The 26,739-nt window shown below is 47.3% G+C and overlaps 1 protein-coding gene across 3 annotated transcripts in view; it reads right to left on the bottom strand.

The window, feature by feature from the left end:
- Positions 1–5,329: 5,329 nt before the first annotated feature.
- Positions 5,330–26,739, bottom strand: part of GRB2 (growth factor receptor bound protein 2) — a 67,565-nt gene continuing 46,155 nt past the window's right edge. For all 3 annotated transcript variants that reach the window (XM_061392866.1, XM_061392867.1, XM_061392868.1), the window contains 4 exons: positions 17,239–17,336; positions 10,932–11,054; positions 8,079–8,247; positions 5,330–7,354 (listed from right to left, as the gene is read on the bottom strand). In XM_061392866.1, coding sequence (XP_061248850.1) covers positions 7,169–7,354; positions 8,079–8,247; positions 10,932–11,054; positions 17,239–17,336 — 576 coding nt within the window. In that variant the 3' untranslated portion in view covers positions 5,330–7,168. The remainder of the gene's footprint in view (positions 7,355–8,078; positions 8,248–10,931; positions 11,055–17,238; positions 17,337–26,739) is intronic.

Below are 26,739 nucleotides of genomic sequence, written 5' to 3'. Positions count from 1 at the left end.
GAGTTCCAGCCCTGGTCAGGGAACTAATGAGCTCCTGCAAGCCATGCAGTGCAGCCAAAATAAAAATAAATAAAAAGTTAAAAAAAAAAAAAGACAGTAAAAAAATAAAATGGGCTTTCCAGGTGGCGCTAGTGGTAAAGAACCCACGTGGCAATGCAGGAGACATAAGAAATGCAGGTTCCATCCCTGGGTCAGAAGATCCCCTGGAGGAGCGCATGGCAACCCACTCCAGTATTCTTGCCTGGAGAATCCCGTGGACAGAGGAGCCTGGTGGGCTCCTCTCAGTTAGACATGACGGAAGCAACTTAGCACATGTAAAGACGAAAAAAAATTATCCACAAAACAGATGAAATATTAATATCTGGGAATAAATAGGACAAGAAATGTGCAAAACCTCCAGGAGGAAAACTGAAACTTTCCCAGGGGACATGAAACTGGAGACACACTGTGTCCTTGGACAGGAAGGCTCAACATCATAAAGATGTCAGTTCTTCCGAAGGCAGCTTACAAATCTAACAGGATCCAAATAAAGACACCCAGAGGCATCTTTTTTTCCCCTGGACCTAGACAAGCTGATTCTAAAGTTTACATTAAAAATGTAAACAAGCAAGAAGAGCTGGGACAAGGCGAGAAGGGAGAGCGACGTGGGAGGAGCAGCCCCATCAGGGGTCCTGACTGCTGGGGAGCCTCAGGGAAGCAGCCCCTCCAGGACCCTGCCACACGGAAACTCAGCACAAAACACATCCTCTCACTCTGCTGAAGGCTATGGGGCAGCCTGGAGGGGAGGGGAGTTTGGGGGAGAATGGATACATGTATATGTATGCCTGAGTCCCTTTGCTGTTCACCTGGAACGATCACAGCATTGTTAATGGGCTATGCTGCTGCTACTGCTAAGTCGATTCAGTCATGTCCGACTCCGTGCAACCCCATAGACGGCAGCCCACCAGGCCCTGCCATCCCTGGGATTCTCCAGGCAAGAACACTGGAGTGGGTTGCCATTTCCTCCTCCAATGCATGAAAGTGAAAAGTGAAAGTGAAGTCACTCAGTTGTGTCCGACTCTTAGCGACCCCATGGACTGCAGCCTACTAGGCTCCTCCGTCCATGGGATTTTCCAGGCAAGAGTACTGGAGTAGGGTGCCATACCCCCATACAAAAAAAAAAAAAAAAAATATATATATATATATATATATTTTTTTTTAATGCATTCTCTCCAATCTGAGAGCTGACAATGGCTCTTTTAATACATGCTATGTGAGCAACTGGGTAGCCATCTGGAAACAGAGATGGACCCAAACTCTCACTGATCACAGCCTTCAAATGTATCAAAGACTTAAATATAAAAAAATTGAAAATAGTGGACGAATCCCTTGGCCCTAAGTAAGAACAAGAGTTGTGGGTAGGCACAGGGCTGAGCAGGAGTGGGCTGGACCCTGAATGAATTGCCAGCTGTGGGAGCCAGCAGTGAGTAACAATTACCCCGTGCAATCCTCACTTTCTCTTTATCGACTTGTTTCTTGACCTGAGGCTTAGAAAGGTAACTTGTTTAAGGTTACCGACCTGGTGACTCACTCCCCAGACACAGGAGGTGGCCTGTCTGAGGCCACCCCAGAATCTGGGCTCCTCACTGTGGTACCACTGCTCCCAGCTATAGACAAGATCCACTGGCAGCTGAAGCAGGCCCCGGGGCTTGGAAGCAGCGGGTGGGGTGGTGTCACAGGACGGATCAGGGAGCACTCCTGCATCTGGGGCTCTGAGACAGTGGTGGAGCCAGTGTTCACTGGGTGCCGGTCAGGAAAGGTTCTCAGAGGGTGGGGTGTGTAGACTTAGGGGTAAGCAGACAAGCAGAGAGGAGGAGAGACCTTGGCTTCAGATCAGAGAGAAAGGTAGATGTTGGCAAAGCCAGGGATACTCAAGGGGCTCAGTGGGCCAAAGGGCTGGAGGACTCGCTGACTGTAAAAGGCTTTGAACACCAAGGCCATCGTCAGTACCAGTCCCATCGTACTTATTTTTTTTTCTGGTTACCTTTACCACAGGACCAACAGAGAAGTCCCGCATCACACTTTAATCATCTGTAAGACATCTACAGATCCCTCAGGGCAACCTGGTGACAGGGCTCGTTTTTAAGCAGATGAATGAAGGGATCAGAGGAGAAGGGCTCTGCCCAAGGCCACACAGCCTGGAACAAAGCCCTGGGTCTCCTAACTCAGAGCTCACTCTGACCTCTCAGCACACGTGTGGGTCAGGAAGCTGCACTTCGTGCTCTCAGCAACCTGGCAGCTGGGGAAGGTCTCTCGGCAGAAGGGAAAAGGCATGCTGGGCAGTCTGGGGACCATCAGGATGGGCTGGGAAAGAGGGTGGGGGTCGGGGGACCTGGGGGAGGATGGCCCTGGGGGCCAGCTCCTGGACACACAGCTACCCCCACGCTGGCAGCCCTGTCTGCATCCTGCCTCTCCAGCCACCGCCTCTCCTTTGCTGCTTCCTCGTCCAGGCCTCAGGGCTTGGCTTTCCTCAGGGCTTCAGCCCGCATCCTGCCCTGTTCCCTCTCTGGGAGCAGGTGTGATCTCTTGCCCAGGGCAGGGACTGCAGGGCCACCTCCACACCTCTGACCCTGATCCGAGTCCCCTGCCCAGATCTGTCTCCAGAGCGAGAGGGGAACACCTCTGCTCCAGACGTCTGGCCACAGGCACCTCACACGCAGCTGTCTACCCTCCCTCCCCACCGCACCCCTGCTCCCTGTCTCAACCGACAGCAACCTCAGGGCCCCTGCTGCTCAAGAAGGATCCCCACGGTCATCACTACCCCTCCTCTTCCTTGACCCCCCCAACCCGTCCTCCCACACGTGGCTCAGATCAACCAGCTTCTGGTGGCTCCCCCTGCGGCCCCTCCTGCTCACCAGAACAACTGCTCCCCAAGGGGTCTCCTCTGTGGTCCCCGTTCTTCACTGTTCCGGCCGAAAAGGACTGTCTGCTCCTCTGCTTCAAGTTCTTCAGGGTCTGTCCTCGTACACCCCGATACATGAATGCTCGTAGCAGCATCGTTCAGGACAGCTAGAGTGGACACAACCCGTATGCCCATCATTGCTGCTGTTTACTCGCTAAGCTGCGTTCGACTCTTTGTGATCCCATGGATTGTAGCCCCGCCAGGCTCCTCTGTCCACGGGATTTCCCCGGCAAGAATACTAGAGTGGGTTGGCATTCCCTTTTCCAGGGGATCTTTCCGGCCCAGGGATCAAACCCTCCTCTCCTGCACAGCAGGTGAATTCTTTACCACGCCCACGGAGCCATGTGAGATGCACCCCATCACTGTATGAATGGGAAAAAAAGACATGGTGTCTCCACAACAAAGCCTGTTCATGGCCGTAAGGAATGACATCCTGATACGTGTCACCCCAGGGATGAGCCCTGGAAACATGACACTGAGTGCAAGGAGCCCGCCGCAAAAGACCATGTATTATATGATGTCACTTATGTAAAATGTCCAGAATAGGTAAATCCTTAGAGACAGAAGGCAGATTAGCCGTTGCCAGGGCCTGGGAGGGGTTGGGGGAAAAAGGCAAGTAACTGATCATAGATATATGGATTCTTTGCGGGATGATGCACAAGTCCTAAAGTTGATTGCAGCATCTGTGAATACTACTAAACACTGCTGAATGGTCTACTTTATTGAAGGGTCCCCCCACCCCATGTTAATTTTTGGCCACATTCTACACCATGCAGGATGTCAGTTCCCCACTGGGGACCAAACCCCCAGTCCCTGCACTGGAAGCCCCCGGATGGGCTACGCTAAGTGGGTGACTTGTGCGACTTCCTCAGCAGTCCAGTGGTTAGGACTCCAAGCTTCCATGTCAGGGGGCCTGGGTTGGATCCCTGGTCTGGGAACTAAGATCCCACAATCTGCATGGCATGACCAAATAAATAAATAGGTGACTTCCACATAGTGAACTGAATCTCGGGAAAGCTATCCTTGGAAAAACAAAAATCCCCAAACCCCAACCTTCCAGAGCTGCCCATTTCCAACTCGTTCTAGTGGAGTCCTGCTTCATCCGGCCCCACCCAGGGACTTGGGTGGAAGGAGGGGTCTGTAACTCCCCAGCCCTAGTCTAAGAAGCCCCCAGAGGAGCACACATTCCGTCAGTAAGCAAGCTCTCCATGGTATTCTGTGAAAAACAGGGCTCAGGTGGAACCTGGAGAATTTGCGTGTCAATTCAGGTTCGCTGGTTCACTTGTTTGGGAAAGCAAGACGTCCTGACTTGAAGGTCAGCTACTCAGAGGGACGAGTGTTGAGGAAAGGCAGACACAGTGCCCATGACCTTTCTCCTTCCAACCTGCCCCCTGCCTGGGAGCACCGGGCAGGCACTATCGCCGCCACCCCCTCCACAATCATGTCTAAATCGAGCTTCTGTTAGACTCCCAGGGCACGAGGTAAGAAGAGTGTCAGGAGGGCTGCTCAGACGAGAACACTCATCCAGCAGAGCTTTCCTTCGTCAAAGCCGGACGAGCTGTCCCAGGGCGGAGTCTCCCCAGAGACGCTCCCTGCCCAGGAATGACAGGCCCAGGGTCGGAGGAGGGGGACACAGCCACCAAGAACCTTGGGACCGGACTAGTGCAAAAGCAGTCATTTTCCTATTAATTCTGAGGTTATTCTGAAGCCATGAGTCAAAAGGGGGCAAAAGAACCTCACGGAGCCTACAAGTCAATGGCCCTGTTTTGGATCAGCTTCGGAGGAGCCAGCCTGGGCGGGCCCTGAGCCCCTCGGCTCCCAGCAGGCCAGCCGCAAGCAAGGCGGTGTGCTGGGCTCCAAGGACACAAGTGGAAACTCCTCAGGTTTGGTGCTGTTTCCTCTCTACACAACTCCTACCTCACCTCCTGTTGCCAGCGCTGTGGGTGGTGACAGGCCCAAGGTCACCCTGAAGAGGCCCACTGCACCGCCGAGACTCCTTCCACATGGCTCCTTCTGTCCGTCTGTCCTTTATGGAGGTGGGGGGGTGGGCGGGCGGGGCGAGAATCAGGCCAGCCACACCTGGTCCTAAGTACTAGATCTGGGCTGGTTTTCAAAGTGTGGCCCATGCCTTCTGTCAGAACCACCAGGTGTGCCTGCGGGTGCCCTCAAAGGCGGAGCTGAGGGTGGGGCCTCCGACTCGACACTAGGAACCTGCTCCCAGGGATTCTGATCAACATGACATGGGCATCACTGCTCCCAGAGCCCAAGACACCCACGTGGTTCTCCAGAGTGAGGTGAGTCGGAAATAAGAGCACAAGCACCCCCAGTCCCCAACAGTCTCTAGGTTTTTTACTTTAAGGCAAAGGAGTGAAAAAAAAAGAAAAAATATACAGTGAAGAATTCATTGTATGTTTATTATTCACAGTTAATCACTACCTACCAAATGCTATCCGCAGAGTTAAAGGATTAAGTACATACGTCTTTTTAAACACTGATTTTTTTAAATATATACACACAAAACTTAGTTCTGCAAGGCTGCATGATATACACCAATTCCAAAATAAAACAATCAAATGGTCCAGGTCCAGAATGCCAGAGATTCCTTGTACTATCAGGAGAGAAGCGAGTGGAGAGTGGCGGATGCTCTGTCCAGGAGCGCAGCGCCTCCTGGGCCCCAGGCGCTCCAGGCCAAGCCTGGTCCACGACCAGGTCCAGCAGAGACGCTGACTGACCACTTCAGGAGTTGAAGGCCACCACCAACCCCCAGCGGCTCTGTCTCTGCTGTGGGAATGGGGGGGTGGGGAGAGGATGCTCATGGCGCATCACCATGAGGGACAAGAAGCCGGCAGGAGGCGGACGGACAGAGCTCTGCCACGGACTCAACATTCCTAGTTCCAACCTTCCTTCCGCCTGCCCCTGCGTCACAGAGACACTTCCCTCTCGGGGGGCCAGATGGAGCAGCTATGAACACAGCCCGCTGTGAATGCAGAAACGAAAAACCACCCAGCTGCTTCCCGAACGCAGCCTGAAGCTCATCTGGGTGCGTCAGGCAGGGGACACAACAGGTGAGAGCCATTAACGGATACCCTCAGCTGTCAGAGCAAGAAAGGTGAAGCAAAAATGCTCATTTTCTCCCCCAGTATAGAACATGGTAGAACCTGATACAGTTTAAACTCCTTGGACTTTCCTGCACTTGAAACTGGCTGGCTCCAGAGACTGGTTACTGTGGGTGTCTGAGACTAAGGTGGGGACAGATAACAACCGAGACGGCAAGGTCAAGGGCCCAGCCCCCACCCCAACCCCCCACCAGATGCAGTCAGACGTGGGAAGGCGGCAACCTGGTTCCACTGCACCCTGGCTCCCTTAACCTCCAGGGGCTACAAATGTTAAAGCTGAACCTTAGAGGCTCTGGCTGCCCACAGGCAGGACCCCCACATCCTCCTCTTGCTTGTCTCCTCTTCTCTACCCTGTCCTCCCCTCCCCGGGGGGAAAATATTTACACAGAGTAGGAGACAAATTGGCTGACTGTCTTTAACTTATTTTTAAAATAAAACAAACAAGGAAAAAAACACCACTCAGAAGCAACCCTCGAAATAAGGCAGAAGGCACTATGAAAAACAGCATGCTCAGGAACACCACTTGAAAGGGAAATGGATATAGAAAAGACACAGGCTTGGGGCCTGGCTCGCAGGAAGCCCTGGGGGGCACCAACCCCTCCTGTCACCCCCACTCCCGCCCGCCCTCCTCTAGCAGAAGCTGAAGGGCAGGGACTGCCTGCTCCTGTGAGTGTATATAAAACGCAGAACACAGAAGCGGCTATTCGAAGTCTTCCCAACTAAAACAGACATTTTGCATAGAGAAAATATCAGCCCACGTGGTTTCTTTTCTTTTATTATTGGCATCAGCTAGGACTATATGTGGCAGTAAATGTCATGCACTGATGGACAGAGAGGAAAAAGGATGAAAAAAGGACAGAGGAGGAAGAACAGGAGCAGCAGTGAAAATCTGTAATAAAAACTCTTTTCTTAATTTATAGGTAAGTTTTGGCATTGTTATATCCAACTCCCCCTCCCACCCCCCAGAGTTCCAACCAAAGTGAGCCGGTCACCAGGTGACCCACCAGGTGTTCTGAGCTCCCTCACAGGCTGCTGACAGAGGCAGCTCGTGGGTTTAATTCTTTTGTGTGTGTTTAAAATTTTTCACTTTGTTTAAATAATCTCTTGACTCTTAGACGTTCCGGTTCACGGGGGTGACGTAATTGCGTGGGAACATGCCGGTCTGCCCGTGGCAAGCCCCTTTCCACCAGTTGGGGTCTGAGTTATCCATGACGTGGATAAAGTCTCCCCGACGGAATCCCAGCTCTCCATCCTCTTGGGGGTCAAAGTCAAAGAGGGCTTGGACGTATGTTGGCTGCTGCAGAAAAGGGCAGGGAAAAAACACACACTGCATCCGACTGTGGCCAGCCCCCTGGAAGCGGACAGTGATGGGAAACGAACGCGCGCCAGCCTCTCCACACCTTCTGAAACAACCCCTCACTTCTCCTCCCCTCCACAAATTCTTATGGAGTTTACTCTAGGGGGGGTCGTGTAATCTTTCACCAATGATGGAAGCCACCGCAGGGTCCCCACTGAGGTGGTCAGCCTCGCCCCAGCATCCAGCAGCAGGTACTGCTTCAGGAAAGAACTGCAGAAACAGCCCCTGGAGCTTTGCTTACAATCCCAGATGAGGAAATATTTCAGTTCCCATCACTGTGTCACTTAGGAAAAGTCGAAAGGGTAACGTTTGTACACAACAGGCTGGTGCTAACCAGTACGTGAGGTGTAGGATTTTAGCCATGAGTGTGGACCCCACCCCCTTACAGGTGTGACTTTCCTCACAGTCTACTTCCAGGCAAACTGTGTGTGAGGGTGTGTTAAAGACCCTCATCCTAGAGACACAGGGTAACTTTTGCAGCACACTGCTTCACAGAAGCAGGCTCTGCGAAATGCAAAACTGTTTCAAATCCAAATCTTTAACGTGAGTTAATAATGAGCATAGAAGGCCCTGAAGTAACCCTTCCAAAAAAAAAATACCTGCTTGCCTAAGGAGCTATTCTTAATTGCTTAAAGATGATCCCAACCTCTCTTTCGAGGCTTACCTGTGGCACCTGCTCTATGTCCCGGAGAAATATCTGCTGGTTTCTGGAGACGGATGTAGATCTATGATAATCTACCAGCTCATTCAAAGAGTTGAACTTGACCACCCAGAGGAAATACTTTCCAGCCCCATCTCGGAGCACCTTGAAGTGCTGTACATCATTTCCAAACCTGGGGAGGGGCAGAGGATACACGTGAGACCGGGCTGGAGGGCTCTGTCCTGGCTGCCCAGCGGCCACCTGCCCATCAAGCAGGATCCCTGGAGACCCTGTGTCTCGGCCACGCCCTTCCAGGCTGAGGAGACCAGGACTGCAGCACAACTTGACTCCCTGGTGGGTGGAGAGTGCCCTGAGACCCTCCATCAGGATGATGACCGCCAGCGACAACAGGAAGAATCCTCGCCGGACAGGAAGCCCTATTAACCTAATTCTGAAGACATTTGTTAAAAAAAAAAGCCCCACCCTACAGAAAGTTTCTACGTGCCGTGGACTGTGCCAAATGAAAAAAAAGAACTGAAATCCTGTGTGACATCTGAAGACTACAAAAGGTAGGGTAAGAAATAAGGTGAGAAAAGGAGGGACTGGACACACTTCCAACAATTCTCCTGTAACTGGGAAGAATTTAAAGTTGTGTTTTCTAATCAGGGATTTTAGTTCTACATACGCTGAAAAGGTCTCAAAGAAAAGGACATGTAGGGACAATAAATAAAGGCCCAGGCACTGCCTCACCCCTCAAAGGCTTCTCTACCACCTGGAGAAATGACAAATGCTCTCTTTACAATGGCCCAGAAAAATAGCATGATCTGGTTGAACGGGAATGGCCCACCACCATCATGCTCTCTGCCTTCAACATTAGCTCAAGCAAGGCCCCACCCGTCTGCTCTCTGCTGAGTCCTCAAGGTCCCCACTGGCATCCAAAGATGCTCTATGAACATCTGTTAAATGAAGAAACGGGAGCCTCGCCCTCCCATCATGGGTGTTAAAGCAAAAATACTTCTTAAAACCAACCCAGCAGGTGGCAGCACTGAGCTTGAAGGAAGTCAGTACAGGTGCAAAGAGCTTAGAAACTGCACTGCTAGTTCATGAGAAAAACGGTGGATGAGCAAGAAAGCTTTATTGAGGAAGGACAAATTTAAGTGGCACTTCTGGGCTCAGGGAAGTGCTCTACTGCTGTGCACAGCACGTGGCTTCTGAAAGGGGTACAGGGTCCCTGATGGGGTGAGCTGTTAACGACAGGAGTCTTTCCACCACAGATGCCCAACACCTTGAAAACTTGAGGCTGTGGATTCTTGAACCTCCTTGGCTCGGGTGCTTGTGTTATTAAGAGGTGGTTATGACACCTGTTTCAAATTTTACTTTTAAAGCAAGGAAAACGTGAGCTCTTTAAAGGTTTTATTTGCTAAAATGGGAGCTTTCTGGTGGCCACCTGGCGAGCATGGGCAGGGACCACGGTCATCAGACAACCAAACGTGAACTGCCAGGGGCTTCTGGGCACCTTTCAAGGATTAACTGCCTGTATCCCTCGTCTTCCACGGTTGGGTTTATCCTTGGGTCTGTGTAAGATGTAAGAAGAGGAGGAAACCCAAGTTGATGAGAAGCATAAAAACTCTTCCATCTCAAGGAGCTCCTCGCCCACCAGGTCCTCGTTTGCATGTGTTCAGTCAGGCTCGTCAGAAAGCCGCTGATCTGCGCATGTGGGAGTGAGGGGCACACGGAAACCTCTGTACCTTCCACTCAATTTTGCAGTGAACATAAACTCTGCTCTTTAGAAAAGTAAAGCCTATTAAGAAGAAAAAAGAAAAGCCATTGCTAGAAGAGGAAAACTGATGATTAGATGGCTTGATTTTTTCATGATGGGACTAAAACCAAACTATACTGGAAATGTAGCTGAGAATACTGAAAACGTTACCTGAAACCACCTCCCACATCTTCACAGAGAAAAGGAACACAAAAATTTTTCGATTTAAACCTACAGTAAAAAAAAAAAAACCCCAACACTTTAACCGCACATTTGGTCCTAAAATGAAACAAGATATTGAGCTGATTTCTGAAACTGAAAAATCTTGATATCATTTGTAAATGGCAAATAGTTCTACAGTCTTCATTTTAAATGTATATTAAAGTGATCTGAGTTTTAATCTAATCAGCCCTTCATCGTATAAATGATGAGGTGATCAGTAAGATTCCTGGGGTGGGAGTTGGGGGGTAGGGGCAGGTTTCCTGCAGTATTAACTAGAAACGGACAGAGTCAAAACACATGTGGAAAGGACAACTGGAGTCAAAATCCTTATGTCGTGGGTGGGGAGTGATTAGCTGAGAATTCTCAAAGTTCCAGTTTATATTCTCCATGATCCCCACAGTGGTATGACTCCCTGCCTCCCCCCACTGCATACCAGCTCCCTCCCACATTTAAATTTACCCCTGGGAAAAGCAAAAAGCCCCCAAACTCCTGTGGTCACCTTTTGCCGATGCTGGCAGCCTTTGGGGGGACACCTGGAAAAGGTGCACGAGGCAGCTGACCTGATGACCAGCTGCTGTCAGAGCCGGGTGTGTGGGGACACTGCGGGGCGGGGGGAGTGGGGAGCACTGACAAGTGTCTCCTCTCTGACACTCAGCTGCGCAGCAACTGAAGACAGTCTCCACACAGGCATCTAAAGAGCTGCGAGAGACAACTCTGAAGAGGAGCCAGAAATGAGGATTTTAATATACAGTTTCCTGATTTAAAACAGGCTGTTTAGACGAAACCTGCCCCAGGTTGCCACCTTCGGTGAGTGGAGCCAGACACCTGGCCCCTGGCTTCACAACATCCATCAGCTGGAGACAGGATTCCAGGCAGTCAGAGCAGGAAATACTTACTTGACGGAGAGGGAGAAATCCCCAGGAGCACTCTCGCTCTCTCGGATAAGAAAGGCCCCGTCATGCCGCTGTTTGCTGAGCATTTCTTCTGCCTTGGCTCTGGGGATTTTGCCAAAAAACCACCTAAGGAAGGAAGGCAAGCCAGTCAACATCTGCTTCCCCACAAAGAAACGGGATGTCCAGCCTCCCAAACGTAACAGCACACTCTTCACCAGGGGAAGGGCCTCCCCCTCAGCCCTCCTGTCAGTACACACCCGTCCCGGCTTGTGAGGGGTACCGTCTCCTCCCTTCCCCACTCTCCAGAAAGTGACTCATAAGACACAATCATGGGCCACTCTTTCTACAGAGGAAGACACTTAAAGATGGGCCCCCTGAGCCAAAGCCCAGTGGGCCCCCAGCTGACTCATCAGCAAGGCACCGGGGGAAACCCCAGATCTATCGATTGGAGCACAGAATGAGCCACTTAAGGTGAGACAGGCCTTCCTGCAGCCACTTGATAAGGCAGCAGCCTCTACAGTGGGATGAAGAGAAGGCGGGGCAGGAAAGCTAGGAGGCCGAGAAGCTGGGCCACTTCTAAGGGCACCAAGGGGAGAGGCTCGGGCTGGGAGGGAGCAGCCCCGGCAGGCAGCTGTGGCTGACGCTCCTCTCAAGGCCTCTCTCTGCCGTCATGGCTCAGAGGTTGGTTTTCAGGAACCACCAGGAATGCTATGGTCTACCCGGTGCAGAGCTAGCTCGTTGGATTTGGAGCAAGTTACAGAGTCTCCTCTCCCAGTGCTGATTCACCAGGGTCACAAGAAAAAGTGGGAGAAGTCATGGAAAAGGGCAGGAGCGGCTAGGGCGGGCCTGGAGGAAGAGGAGAAGAAATCTCTGAAACAGTTTCAGGTCACAGGCGCCTCACTTCTCACAGGAAAGCCACAACGAATTAGGACAGATGACTGTGAAAACAAGGTTCTCTGTGCAGAGTTGTCTTTACTGTTGTTATTTAAAAAAAGCAATTGACACCAGTTGTAGCTGATAAAGACCTACCCACTTCATCTAACATGCATTAAATGTGCAAACTAGAATAACTAAAGTTATACATCTAACATATCTATCTTACTTATACGTGACTGCACTGCAAGATGTCTCTGAAGTAACTGTCGTCATTGTTCAGTCGCTAAGTCACATCTGACTCTGCAGCCCCATGGACTGCAGTACGCCAGGCTTCCCTGTCTGCCGCTATCTCCCAGAGTCTGCTCAAGTTCATGTCCATTGAGTTGGCGATGCTATTTAACCACCTCATCCTCTGCCGTCCTCTCCTCCTTTTGCCTTCAATCTGAAATAATACACTCTGCTAAAATTCCAAGAGAAAGATGGGGGCTGCTGGGAAGGGTGCATTCAGAAGCTGCCATTAGTGACTCCGAACAGGCCTGAAATCTGCAGCCCTGTGTCTACCTCACTGGAGGCAACGCACTGCCAAGCTGCTGGGGAGCTGGTACCACCTATCTTCCTGTGCCTACAAAGAACTCAAGGGTGAGTCCTCCGGTGCCCGGAAGGAAGGCCACACCAGAGAAATCAGGCAGTAACACAGCAGAATGACGGCCAGCCAGGAAAGGACAGCTCCCGGTGCTGCGACCTTGTAGGTGCTTTCTGGTTTGGTCTGTGCGCTCGGGTGGACAGCGCACACGCCCTCAGCAGTCCTGGGGCTGAGAGGCAGGTGGAGTGAAGCTCCTCAACAGTCACACTCTTTCCTCACAGACTGCCCGCCATCTTCCCACCAGGCAGGCGTTTCCTTTCTGTCTTCCTGTTTTAAGGTATAAGTAATGGATCTAAATTAAAATAGCTTAGATGTGTGTGAAATAAAAATAAAAAGCAAGACTTTTCTTCCAAACTCCCCAGAGGCAGTGATTGTTGGCAGGTAGGTGTGTGTGTTTTTAGACCTTCCCCTTATGGTGCACGGTGATACAGATACAGAGGCAGTATTTTTTTGCTCCAGCTTAAAATTAACTAATTTTTATTTTCAACTTAAAAAAAAAAATGCTGTAGTAATGCAAAGTACTGACTGAAAGTTTTACAAAGTAAACACACCCTTACTATAAGCATCCCGACTGAAAGACAGAAAATTAGTTGGGGAGTTTGGTGTCTGCTCCTATTTTCACTAAACACCCCCCCCAACCCCCACCAAGAGAAAGGATGTCTCACAATAGAAGGGATATGATGCTACGTGAGGAACAGCTGTCACTCTCAGTTAAAACATTTAGTACCATGTACACCTGCTTAGCATTTCACATTGTTTATAACTAATTTCTTTCAATGGTGACATGTGGGCTTTCCAGGTGGCTCAGTGGTAAAGAATCCACCTGCCAATGCAGGACACACACACAGGAGACTCGGGTTCAATCCCTGGGTCGGGAAGATCCCCTGGAGGAGGAAATGGCAACCTGCTCCAGTATTCTTGCCTGAAAAATTCCATGGACTGAGGAGCTTGGAGGGCTACAGTCCACGGGTCACAAAGAGTCGGACATGACTGAGCATGCATGCAATGAAGGGTGGTATTTATGTGGAATTACATGGCTATGGTCAAACTGTTTAAACTTTTTTTAAAAATATGGGTTTATGCTATAATACCATGGGAAGAAGCAGCTTACTTCCAATTCAAGTATATATTTCATCCCATAGGCGCTCATCCACAGGCATTTAATGTGAAGAGCATATATTTGGATCCACGCCAGTATATACAACTCATGCAACGCTAATGCCAACAATCATTTCGCAGTCTGTGTTTCATTTGTTAGCTCAAACGCTGTATTAGGTCATACTTCATTTAAACTTCTCTCTTCCTCCCTAACAAAAACTTTAAAAGGCAGGAGAGAGGGGACGGGGAGGGAGGGTGTTCCATGCCCTCCCACAGCTCTGAAGCCAACTCTGACCCCGTGCTGCTGGACATCCATTCACAGAGCAGCTCTGCCTCATGAAACAGTTCTAAAAGGCCAACCACACCCCTTGGTTCAGGTCGTGGTCTTTTCTGTACTATGGTTTCTTTTTTCAGAACTCGGATGGATGAGCATTGCTTGCCTTCCACTCAGAGTCTGGGAAGGAAGCACCACGGGGCCTGGACTCGATGCTTCCTGATCAATTATTATTCTGAAGTTCCCTATAGTGGGGAGACACCAGCAGGCATGAGAGTGGTTTTTTCAACCATCAGGCCAGTAACCGCAGCTATCCAAGGAGGATGGCCTTTTCCTATGTTTTCAACAGTCAGATCAGAAATGCCTAAGTCACCTGAAACAATCTGAAGAAAAACAAAGATTTAGAGCCACAGTTTTTTTAATATAAAAATTACAGCCTGCTGTTCTGCTCAAGTTCCCTTCAGCCTGGAAATACAAAAATGAAAGGGAACTGAAGTTGATTTTGTTATCACTGGATCTACCGCTGAAGTCAGCAAACTATGTATGACCCTTAGCCTACATCTACCTGGGTTTGGTATGACCTACTCAGGCTATTTAAAAAATTTAAGGGTTATTTTAAAAAATTCAAACAAAGACGAATATGTGACATGACAGAGACTGCACATGGCCCATAAGGCTTAAAATATTTATTATCTGGCCCTTTACAGAAAAGCTTGAGCAAATCCTGGATCTCTTGAGGCAGGATTACAGGAACAGACGTGCACATTTTTGGCTTGTATGGACCGAGAGGTAGGAAGCCCTGCGTGGCTCCCAGTGACCACTGGCCAACTGCTTTTCCTGAGGGGTATATTCTGTGATGCAGTCCGTGAAAAGCCCACACAGTCCCCAAAGCAACTATGGAACCTAAGTGGCCACAAGAATGCAAAAGTGTGCTTAGTGCACGTCCCAGGAATCTGTAGCGCTCTGCCTGTCTTTTGGAGTATCTTGGATAGCACTACTTGCACCAACATTTTAGTAACCCAGGCATCAGTTCAGTCGCTCAGTCGTGTCTGACTCTTTGCGACCCCATGAACCACAGCACGCCAGGCCTCCCTGTCCATCACCAACTCCCGGAATCCAACCAAACCCATGTTCATTGTGTCCGTGATGCCATCCAGCCATCTCATCCTCTGTCGTCCCCTTCTCCTCCTGCCCTCAATCTTCCCCAGCATCAGGGTCTTTGCATGGCTAAATGTTCAGTTCAGTTCAGTCGCTCAGTCATGTTAAAATGTTAAATGTTAATACCCGCCAATCTAATGTTACAGGGACCCCAAATGAACGTTATCAGTCCACTGACAAGGGGCTAGGAATCTCTTTCATGGAACGCCTCTGAGTATTTAGTACTTTGGCTCTCATTGTCATGGACAAATTGGTCCCAGCCTTTCTGCAAGCATTTGGGTCTGAGTATCAATTCAAAACTACTTACTGAGCTACTATGTGCAGAAGCAAGGCATGAGTTGCAAGGGAGTATAAAAGCAGAAGACAAAAATTCCTCAAGGAATCTAGTATCTTTTTAGGGGAAGTGGGGAGAAATCAAACTCATACAGCTATAAAGATACAAGACAGTCCAAGTTTCAAACAATTTTAGAAAAATGTCCTTTACAAATTAGACTGATTTTCTCCTTGTAAATCATTTCATGAAACATTTAGTGAGCCATCAAAAGGTGCTGGGTTTTTTTTGAAGCATAAGCAGTTGCCTTGAAGACCCCACAGATGCTTCATTACAGACAGTTCTGTATCTATACAGAATAGACATTAATAGGTTTCTTCCCATTGCCAGACTGAAGGGTAACCCACCCCTCACTCTCCAGGTGATGGCTTCCTGGATGTGATTTCTCAAAGAACTTCCTATTAATTGTGCAGACATTTTATATACATAATTTAACTACAGAACCTAACTCTGCAGGTCTCTGCACATAATGAGAACTGTGTAAGAGTTCAGTGACCAAAACATGAACCTGACAGATGGTTCAGAGGGAAGCTCCGGAGTCATTTGTCTTGTTTTATGGAAGGCAAAGCATCATCTTAGAGCCGATTCGGTTCATAAGAGAGCATTTAAGTCCCTTCACTTCCTGGAAAAAGGGGTACATCTATGGGGAGAAACTCACATTGCTCTATAGTTTTCTACACTGTTAGTCTTTTATAACGAGAACCATATTCACACAGCAGGAGCTTGGGATGCACACACACTACTGATGTAAGACAGATAACCAATGAGGACCTAGTGTGACACAGCGAACTCCACTCAATATTCTGTGATAACCTTTATGAAAAATGAATCTAAAAACGCAATACTGTAAATCAACTACACTCCAATCAACTAAAATATTTTAAAAGATGAGAACTAGATTCATAAATTAGTGGTTTTAAAACTGAAAATACTGGAAGCTTCTCAATTTGCAGGATAGAGAGGAATGAGCTGTACCATGGTCAAGGCCCTTTGCACTCTATGGTGCCTGGGTAAGATGATGTGAGATCTGTGTAAGACAAGTGGAGGTTAAGATCTTTGCTCCGGTATCTGGGGGAAGAGAAGCGACAGGGACACATCACAACAGTGACAATGAGGGAGAGGGACAAATGGGCTGCTGCCTCGAGGTGGGCAGTCATCTACAAGTCTTCTTTACCATTCCGTTGTTAAAACAAGTAGGTAAGATCTACCATTTCTCTGTCTCAGTGGCATTCTATTCTGAGCACCGAAAGCCTCAGTTCTCCCTGACATACAAGAAAACGACTGTGTCTGAGGCAGGAGCAGAGACGATGCAAGATGGGAGAGAGAAGGGTGGGAGGGAAGTGGCCTGTCAGGGCTCCCAGGACCCCACCCTGTCACATAGCAACATAAAAGCTTCTGGAATTAAAAACAAAATTTTCCCCACTGTTCTCAGCAGCCTTTTGTTTTCTCTGAAGTGGGAACACTCAAATGGAGGCTAGGCCAGTGATTATAGTAACACTGACCGAGAACCAATTACAGGCCCAGTACTGTGCTCTGGTGGTATCAATATTATTAAGACATGGTCCCATAGGAAAATCAAACATACCAATACAAAACCATGTGACAAGTACCTCTTCTAAAAACTCAAAAAGCGCAGAATCTGGCATTTTTTGCAAAATGCAAAACACATCTGGCACCAAGGGTTTCACAGAAGAATAATTATGGCCCTAACTTTTATCATTTGCAGATCACAGACAATTATCACTGAAAACATAGACCATCATTGACTATTATGCTCTCGTTATACACTCTTACGAACATGGAAAATCAACGTGCTTTGTTAATTCCCTGGGAAAACAGAGTAAAAAGCATGACATCCATCCCGATGATCTCAATTTTAGAAACAAGCAGGCGTGTCTGACCCTGGATGGTCAAGCAGAGCCCAACTTACGGATGTGGTTTCATTTCTATGTAGTTCTTGGGGATGAAGCCGTCTTTCCCATTGAGCTCTGCCTTGTACCAGTTCTGATCACATTCCTCATTCAAAACCTGAAAAGAATTCAAACAAGGAGAGAAAACAGTCATTTCCTTTTCACTCTTGGGTGGGAAGCCATGAGGGTGATTATGGTGCCTTTTGGGTTTGTTTGTAAAAGGTGTTCTTTTGGAGTATGATCACGTGGACGTCAAACTTGTGATTTCCAACAAGCCGAGTTATGGAAACTTAAAAAGAGAAGGAGTTGTCTCTGGAAATGAGAAGTTCAGGCTCCTAAAAATCTAGCATTAATGCCTCAGCAGAAAAGGAAAGGGAGGGAAAAATAAAAGGTGAGTTTCTGTGAGGAGATTCTGCAGAGCAGCAAACGCTGACCAGAGAATGAAGGGCAGGGAAGGTGTCGCTGCACAGGCGGGTGGCAAAAGCGCGCGCTGAGGCCGCCCGGGGTCTTCCAGCCGGCTTCCACCACGAGGCCCCACCCCGGCTCTCCCCACACTGTCCCTGGGTTGCCCGAGTGTGGGTCAGCCACCGGCACGCCGCCACCTGCAGGCACCGCTGTGTGCCCTGGTGTGCCAAAAACGCATTTTAATGAAGAAACACGGCAAGTCCTACTTCCCTTATCCTCAAGGGCAGTCAGAGAATGCTCAAAGCACACCAACCAGCCTAATTAGGGGACAGACCCAGAGACCATACAACTGAGCCACTGCATCCTACAAAGTGAAAACAGACCTAGAAATGTGATGTAATTCAAGGTTACGAGCTAGCGAAGACCACATGGATTTTCAGAACTCAAAGGAAGGTGCTCTCCAATACTTACTTATATGGACAGGTCAGGCCAAGATACTTTTATCTGTAGAGTATTAAAAGAAAAAGAACAGAGCTAGGCACAGTATAAAATCCACTCTCTGAATCCCAGATTTCTAACAAAAGGCAAAAGGTATAAGGCATTTTAAAAAAACTATTAACTTAAAAAGAGAAACTGAAATGTGAGGCCAACTCCACAACACAAACACAGGTAAACGTTGATGAGCTAACTAGTACGGTGGTAGTTAATCTATCCTACGGAGCAAAATTCTAAAAGGAAGCTGGTAAAATTCTTGAAAAAATTATTTATTCATGATGCTGAACAATGCTGGGCTCACTGCCAATTTACAACCTGGGCTGCTTGATGTATATGTAGTACTGGCATTTCAAAGTGAGGTACAACTTTGGAAAGGACAGATGAGGCTGACAGATACCAACAGTGAAGCTGCACTAAAGGTGCTTCCTAGCGACTTCACTTTTGAAAGGAGGCTGCAGCGGAGGAGTCGTACAAAGCTGGTGCCTACTCGTGATGCTGGCTAACCTGAAGTCCTCAGAGTCAGTCACTGAGCTGAAGTGCACAGAAGACAAGGCAGAAAATCTTGCAAGGGCTAATACATGTGATAGCTGGGAAAAAAAAAAAAAAACAAACCAGCTACTGGCGAATCCCATCAGACTCAGATGAAAACCTTTTTCTTTCCATTATTTTCCCTTAAATTTTTTTCAAAAACTGTACTGTGAACAGAGAAATCATTCTGTTGCTACTAGGCAAGTATACAGCACCCGCACACCCGCACACCAAAGACAATGGCTGGAGACAGAGGGGCTCCTGAGGCGCTCCCTGCCACAATGACGTCAGTGTCTGGCCTTGAGCACCACGGCTAATCCACTCGGATCACAGAAGATTCCAGAGCACGAGAGCAGAGGAGCTTCAGGCCAGGATTCTCGTGTCTACCAAAAAGAAGGGCCAGAAGAAAAATGGGGTCTAGTAATTATCTCATAAAGCATCATGGCCTGTTTGGACCGAAAAACAGAGTAAGGTAAAAAAGGACAGTTTTAATTCGTGACTAATAACCCTGCAGCAAAGGTGCTACATGCCAAGTTTTTGGAACTGTACATTCTTCTTGTCACCTAAGACAGAGGCAAACCTCCCCCTAAAAAAATGCCCACAACCCCAACAACAAAAGAAACTCCAGGCCAACCCCTGGAGTCTCTTTTAGAAACTTTTAGAACTATGGTTTTCTGCAGAACAAAATTAACAAAATTATGTTGTTTAGTATGCTCTTCTCCCAAGAAGGTAGGGAAATATGGAACTAATACGTTGAGATCATCATCATCACTTTGGCTGCGTGGCTTGTGAAATCTCAGTTCCCCAACCAGTGATGAACCTGGCCTCGGCAGTGAAAGCCCAGGATCTCAACCACTGGACCACCAGGGAACTTCCCAACACTTAAGATTATTTTTAATGTAATGTTTGAATATGGGAGGCTAAAATTTTAGTTCTCTGGGAACGTTCTAGTATCCAGAATATCGCTTTGCCAGAAAGCCACGGTGCTGCTACGGTGTGCCTCTAAATCTCCATACACGATAAATTAAGCACAGACTGGTTCTGCAGGAGACAGAGCGCAGGAGAAAGGGCCCTGCTAAGCCCGGGTCACAGAGAGTGAGGACCAAGGCTTCCCACCAAGCAGGCACATCAGCTTTCACAACTCAAACCAGGAAAGCCCAGGATGGCATAATTTAAGAGCTGAAAATCAAGTTTAAATGCTTGAAACAGTGAAGGGCATAAATTGACATAAGTGAGTCTAGAGCAGAGCTGAGAAGGGCACCAGGACCAGACGCATCTGTGCCTACAGAGACCGTGCTGAATGTGCTGTGGCTTTAGATGAGGTTCCCACCCCTCCCCGAGTGATCTGCTCAAGCCCAAGCAGAGTTCTGAGAAGGAGCAGACTGCTCCTATCACTACTTCCCCGAAACACAGGCAACTCACCCTTCACTCATTCATGACCTCTTAACAAAAGAGATGATTGAGTTCAACCACCACATTTTCATTCTGGTTTGAAAATTCCAAGGAATGTTTTTAGCTGTTACCCCACAGCTGCATGTTCTATGCCAACCCCCATATTCCCTCGAGTGATGACTTTGTAGCCATCAAAACACTTTGGTTTAACGGAAGCAGACTGATCAAGAGATGAGATTATGAGAGGAGGAAGAGACAAGTTTTAGTGAAGCTTTCATTTGTTCTTCTTCTGGTTGCAAAAAGACTGAAAGTAAGATCACAGCCACAATCAGGAAGAGAACTAAAAGATAAGGAATGGTCTGAGGTTTGCAAAGAAGAATTAAAACTATTGCAGTCTGTTTCATGGAAGGGACACAATGGCTGCTTTTGAGCTGTCGCTAAAGTTAAATTTCTTAACGTGCAAGCTGATAAACCTGGGTATATTCAGCCTGTGAAAATTCACTGAACTGTGCACTTATGATATATAATTTTTCTATATGTATATCATACTTCAACTGAAAGAACTATTTCGGTCAAGAGAACAGTAATATTATAGTCCAATTTACTTGTAAGTAACACACACCCCTAGGGCCTCATTCACCTCCAGTACAAACTTTTCACACCAAAAATACACAGGTGAGCAGAAAAGAACACAGCGAGGCTTCAGAAACCCCCGCCATGATAGCCTGACATCACTAACCTGTGAAAAAATTTAATTCCCGGAAATAAGAACTTTCTTCACAAATGATAACTCAGAGGATTCCACGTTATACTTCTGTATATATATATATATTTTATTAGTTGCTTTATTAATTGCTTTACAGTGTTGTTAGTTCTGTTGTACAAAGTGAATCAGCTATATGTATACATATATCCCCTCTCTCTTGAACCTCCCTTCCACCCCTTCTATATTATATAATTTTGATAACATGATTCACTGTTGCCCCCACCCCACCCCCAATCTGAGACTATTCTAAAGGCAATACAAATTTCCATTTATACTGCCAACTTAAAGGTTTCCAACTAGTTTAAAAAATAAATTAAAAAAAAAGCCAAAGGTCAACGATTCAGATCTCAGACCCCTTAGGATACACCTAATGTGACAGGATTTGACAGGCTCACATGGGTTCAAATTTCAACTTCCCCAACAAGGAGCTGTGTGGCCTTGAGCAGACGACCACTTTCAAGATTTTGGTTTCCCATCTATAAAGTGGTGATAAAACCTACCACTGAGAGGGTTTTCAGTGGTAAACGACACTGCATTTCCATACAAATTACAGAAAAAGGGTGTCTTTTAGGGAAAAGGTAGATAAAGTTTGTTTACAGACTGCTGTATTTTGAAATATTGGGGGGGGGTGTTTTCTTGCCTGAACATATCCAGTCATTTGTAAATAAACAAAATAACGAAACCATGATTTAAAAAAGACAAAAAAGCCGTGCAGTTCTAGAACAGTACCCATCAAAGCTTTCAATATTCATTCTAACAGCTTGCATGGGGTTCAACACTTCCTCAGGGAAAAATTACCCAAAGTTTTATATCAGTTTGTGAAGCAATGTATAAGAGACAGCATTTGTACAAAAAAGATAGAAACGATTACATATTTAAGCTCCTTCACCACTAAAAAATAAAAATACCAGTACAGCTGGTCCCTGCTTTACAGAAATTCTACATAAGGAAGTGAGGTTTCCCTCACTTCATCTTAAAGATCAACTAATCCCACTCAGGCAACACTGAAATACCGCCCTGACCTGAAGACAAATGTAAAGAGCTATGGCAATCCTACCACATAATTTCAAACACACACACACACGCAGGCTTTTTTAAACATTATAACCCTAAGAACAACTGTACAGGGCCCTGGCTAGGGTAACAGTACTGGGACAGCCATTTAAAATCAGTTCTCTTCAGCCTGTTACATATTTTATTAGAAACTATTAGGATGCTCTTCAGCTTCTCAGACTCCTTTAGTATGGATGGCTGTGTCGGCCTCAAACTACACTGATTCATTCTGAACACTTTAAGTAAGTGCTTTACGATCACCAGCTCCATCTGCTACAGTTTTTGCTCAACATGAAAAACATCTTGGCTACGCTGCTTGCTCTACCGTGTGCCAAATCATGAAAAACACCCACACTGTAGACGAGTTACTCTGAATTTTAATGATGAGATGATCAACTTAAACGTAGTTTAATAATTAAGGTTCCTGGCCCCACAGAAACCTAAGTTGCTTATGTAAGCGCATAGAGCAACAGCCTTCAAAGTCCGGCAGGTCAGTCTCCGTGATGAAAGACTACAACTCTGTAGAGACACAGCGGTACCTTTTGACCCCGTCAAGACGTTGACAGGTAGTGGGCCCTTAAAGACCGGAAAGTTGAGAAGAAATGTATATATATTAAGTTTTAAAGCTCTCTCAATTTTGGCAGATTTATAAAAATGTGTGTAAACACCAAATTATGTTTTATTAAAAGAAAATCTATTCATTTAAAAAAGTATTTATGTAATGATATCACATCAAGGGGGTATTTTTGCTTTATGGTGATGAACTCTTTCAATAGAAGTACAATATCTGTGCCATGAAATGTGTTTTTTGTTCCCTTTGAAATGGATATTTCCAAAAGACTCGTTTCTTTGGGGATCAAGAAGCCCTAAACTCTTTAATTTTTTACATTACTTTCGAGAAAGGATTCTATTTACCAAACTAAAGAAATCCAAAGGGCATTTGTTGATCAACTTTACTTTCTGACCACCAGACACACAGGCATGCTAGGTTTTCCCCAGAAAACCCCCAAACCTTTCACTGGTAAAAATCACTCATCGCTTGTATAATCCCACCTGAATACAACCAGTAACACGGTGCCTTTTCTCCTGTTGCCCAAGAGATGTCTCGCTACCCTCCCTAAGCAGCTGCTACTAACGGGGATCAGTTCAAAAGAGAAATACTGGTGAATCAAGAGGTCAAGTCTCCTACAGGTCCAGGTGTTGTAGTTTAGGGCTGACCAGGTGTGACCTCAATCTATATTTGGTGCTCTGAATCACTTCAAACATCACTGTTTTCCTGTTAAGAAGTCTTAAGGAGCCTCCTATGGGTCCAAGTTATTCTCAGTTTGGCATTCCACTTCTCATAACTTAGCCACCAACTACTTTCTGTCATTCTCACCCACTTCTCTAAATGAACACTTCAGTTTGCCAAGCTAGTCCACTCAGCCACCTCTAAACACAGTCCTCCACGTCCACAGTCTCGCGCCTTCCCTCTTTCCCATCTACTCACACCTCACCCACCGCTGTTTTAGTACTGTGCACCCGAATGCTCTGTCCTCTCCTAAGCTGCAAGCATCCTAAGAGCTTGGCTCCACGCCACTCTCATCTGTGTTCTTCACAATCCTCAGAATGGCATCGAGCATATTCTGAGGAACTGATTTGTATGTGGGGGGTTTGTTCTAAGTAATGCACATGGGATCAGAGCTAGCTGGGCCTGGGGACAAGTGAAAGGGCACCATGTTACATGTTACCATGAAATGCCTTGTGAAACTAACCTCTCTTAAAATGACCCTCAAAAGACTGATCGTCATGAATCTGTTCCCCCCAAGGAAGAGAGGCAAAATAAAGGAAGTAACAGAATTAGGCAATCCATCTTCCTGTAACTTAAGCACCATGTGGAGTACTTCAAAAGGGAGTACCCTAAATTCTTCCCACAATACTACCGCTTCTAACTTTCTCCAAGCTAAAAAAATAGAAGGGTGGGGTGCATAGGCAGGGAAGGGAAATTTCTCCATGACTGATGAAAGGGTATGTCCTAGGTGGACTAGGGAGGGAAGGTCTCTACATACGTCCCAACTGACAGCTCTCAGCATGGGCACTTCCTGGACCAGTAAGATGCCTGGTTCAGCATGCATGTCTGGCTGCTGTTGCTGCTGCTGCTGCTAAGTCGCTTCAGTCGTGTCCGACTCTGTGTGACCCCAAAGACGGCAGCCCACCAGGCTCCACCGCCCCTGGGATTCTCCAGGCAAGAACACTGAAGTGGGTTGCCATTTCCTCCTCCAATGCATGAAAGTGAAAAGCGAAAGTGAAGTCGCTCAGTTGTGTCCGACTCTTAGCGACCCCATGGACTGCAGCCTAGCAGGCTCCTCCATCCATGGGATTTTCCAGGCAAGAGTACTGGAGTGGGCTAGTGACTTACTTTTGCAGGTTGTTAATTTTATAGCTACAACTCCTCCAGCAAAAGGCTTACAAAGGACAGTAATGAAGATCTTCACCTTTTTCCTTCTTCTGAATGGCAGTCAAGATGATGCACAAAGAAAAATGCCTGCACTCTCTCTCTCACACACAACCATGATCGACTATGTTAAGAGTTCAGGATCACTCTCGCATTTTTTTTTTAAATGAAAGATTTCCTTTATAATATTCACATATGTAGGAGGATGAACAATTAAGAAGACTAACCAAATTATAAGAATAATTATAAGAATAACCAAAAGATTATTTTTCTTTGAGAAATATTTCAGTACTCAAAAAAAAAAAAGGATTGGGTACTCTTATCAACCTCTCCAGGTTTGGCTGTCATTAAGAAAGTTGCCCATGACATTTTAACAAAACAGGAAGGTCGTTCACACTTATGTAACTATTACTCCACCCAGATGAATCTGGAGGCAGTGAAACCTAAATGCACAGGCAGTACCCCAAAATAAACTCTTTATATGGTACAAGAGTTTCCATTCAAAATAAGTGTCTTCTGTATTTGGCGACTTGCGGAAGACCTATTACTTTGGTATAGCTGACTGCTCAACAGAAGAATGCAATGCTCTCAAGGTGTCAGGATTTCAACCGCGGGGGTTTGGGGCAGTTGGGGTGGGGGTCATGGTGGACAGAGACAAAGATAAATATGAGGGAGTTTCAAGAGAGAAAATGCTGTGCATTTGAAAAACTCAACAATCCTGCCACAGCCTGCCAGGAATGAGACTGCTAAGCCCTGAGCCAGGTGAACTGAGGACACAATGGCCACCCTTCCCTCCCCAGGGAGCTTGGGGTCTGGTGAAACACCTGTGGCAACACCACGGGGGATGCCAGGAGAGGGGGGATTACGGGTACTACGGCAAGGACTGGTTCAACAGACAATGTCTGAGTTCCAAACACCAAAGGGAAAGACGTAAGTCCAGTTTAGGGGTTACAGGAAAGCTTCCTGGGTGAAGTGTGCTTAGTCACTCAGTCCTGTCCGACTCTTGGTGACCCGAGGTTCCTCTGTCCATGCAATTCTCCAGGCAAGGATACTGGGGTGGGTTGCTGTGCCCTCCTCCAGGGGAGCTTCCCAAGCCGGGGACTGAACCCAGGTCTCCCACATTGTGGGTGGCTTCTTCACCGTCTGAGTCACCAGGGAAGCCCGGGTGAAGTGTGAGGAAGGTTACATCCCCAGCCCCAACCTCAGGGCGCACTGTGTGCATCCCTGGTTCTGCTCCACTTGTGCAGAACTCTGCATGGGAGGAACACGGCAGACTTCCCAACTTGCTGTCAGGCAAATAAATGGAGGGCTGGACGGTTCCCTCGGTCCACTTGGCAGCCACTGACCAACAGACTGGTTAAGCTTCCCTAAGTTAGTAAAACCCTTAATAATGGTATCAGAACTCCTAATTGGAAATAACCAAAATAATCACAAAACTTCCTGGCTGAAGATCCCTGGGTTGGGAAGATCCCCTAGAGAAGGGAATGGCTACCCACTCCAGTATTCTTGCCTGCAGAATTCCATGGACAGAGGTGTCTGGTGGGCAACAGTCCATGAGGCTACAGAGAGTCTGACGTGACTGAGCGACTAATACACACACACGGCTAACTCTTTAATGATATATATTTAGCTACCGTCCTTGTTCATTAACGGAAGGCTGTCAACTTTAGGCTAAATCCTACAACTCTCTCCTCAAAAAACACTAAACAAAATAAACAAAGCCTCTCAAGCCAGGGGAACAGCAGTCACCTGTTTTCTAATGACAGGCAAACCTGCTCAGGTTCATCAGCTCTACACTCTATGATCTAACTCACTTCCTGTTGCTTCAGCAAAAAAAAGGCAGGAGTTTCCCAAAAAGTCCTTTTCTGCCCCAAATTAATGACAACAGAGTTTATTAAGTTTTACTCAGGCTTATTGATCCAAGATGTGAACTAAATAGGGTCTATTGATTAATAGTCATTGTGGGACCCAAGAGCCACCCCACAGAATCTAATAGAAAAAAAAGGCATCAGTCACTGAGCTTAATCACTGGCAACTGCATGAGAATCTGCTGCTGCTGCTAAGTCGCTTCAGTCGTGTCCGATTCTGTGCGACCCCAGAGACGGCAGGCCACCAGGCTCCCCCGTCCCTGGGATTCTCCAGGCAAGAACACTGGAGTGGGTTGCTATTTCCTTCTCCAGTGCATGAAAGTGAAAAGTGAAAGTGAAGTCGCTCAGTCATCTCCGACTCCTAGCGACCCTGTGGACTGCAGCCCACCAGGCTCCTCCTCCCATGGGATTTTCCAGGCAAGAGTACTGGAGTGGGTTGCCATTGCCTTCTCCAGCATGAGAATCTATGACTCTGCAAATCTCAAGGCCAGGGGTCTTTACACCTAGGGTGCTACCATTCCGAACCAAAAAAACCTAGTTCCAAAAGCATTTTCCACTTCTGAAGCAGCTAATCCAGCTC

This window comes from Bos javanicus, chromosome 19 (genome assembly GCF_032452875.1).
Source record: "Bos javanicus breed banteng chromosome 19, ARS-OSU_banteng_1.0, whole genome shotgun sequence".
In the NCBI taxonomy this organism is placed as follows: Eukaryota; Metazoa; Chordata; class Mammalia; order Artiodactyla; family Bovidae; genus Bos; species Bos javanicus.
The sequence above is the reverse complement of the archived record's forward strand: the minus strand, read 5'-3'. Positions and strand labels throughout refer to the sequence as shown.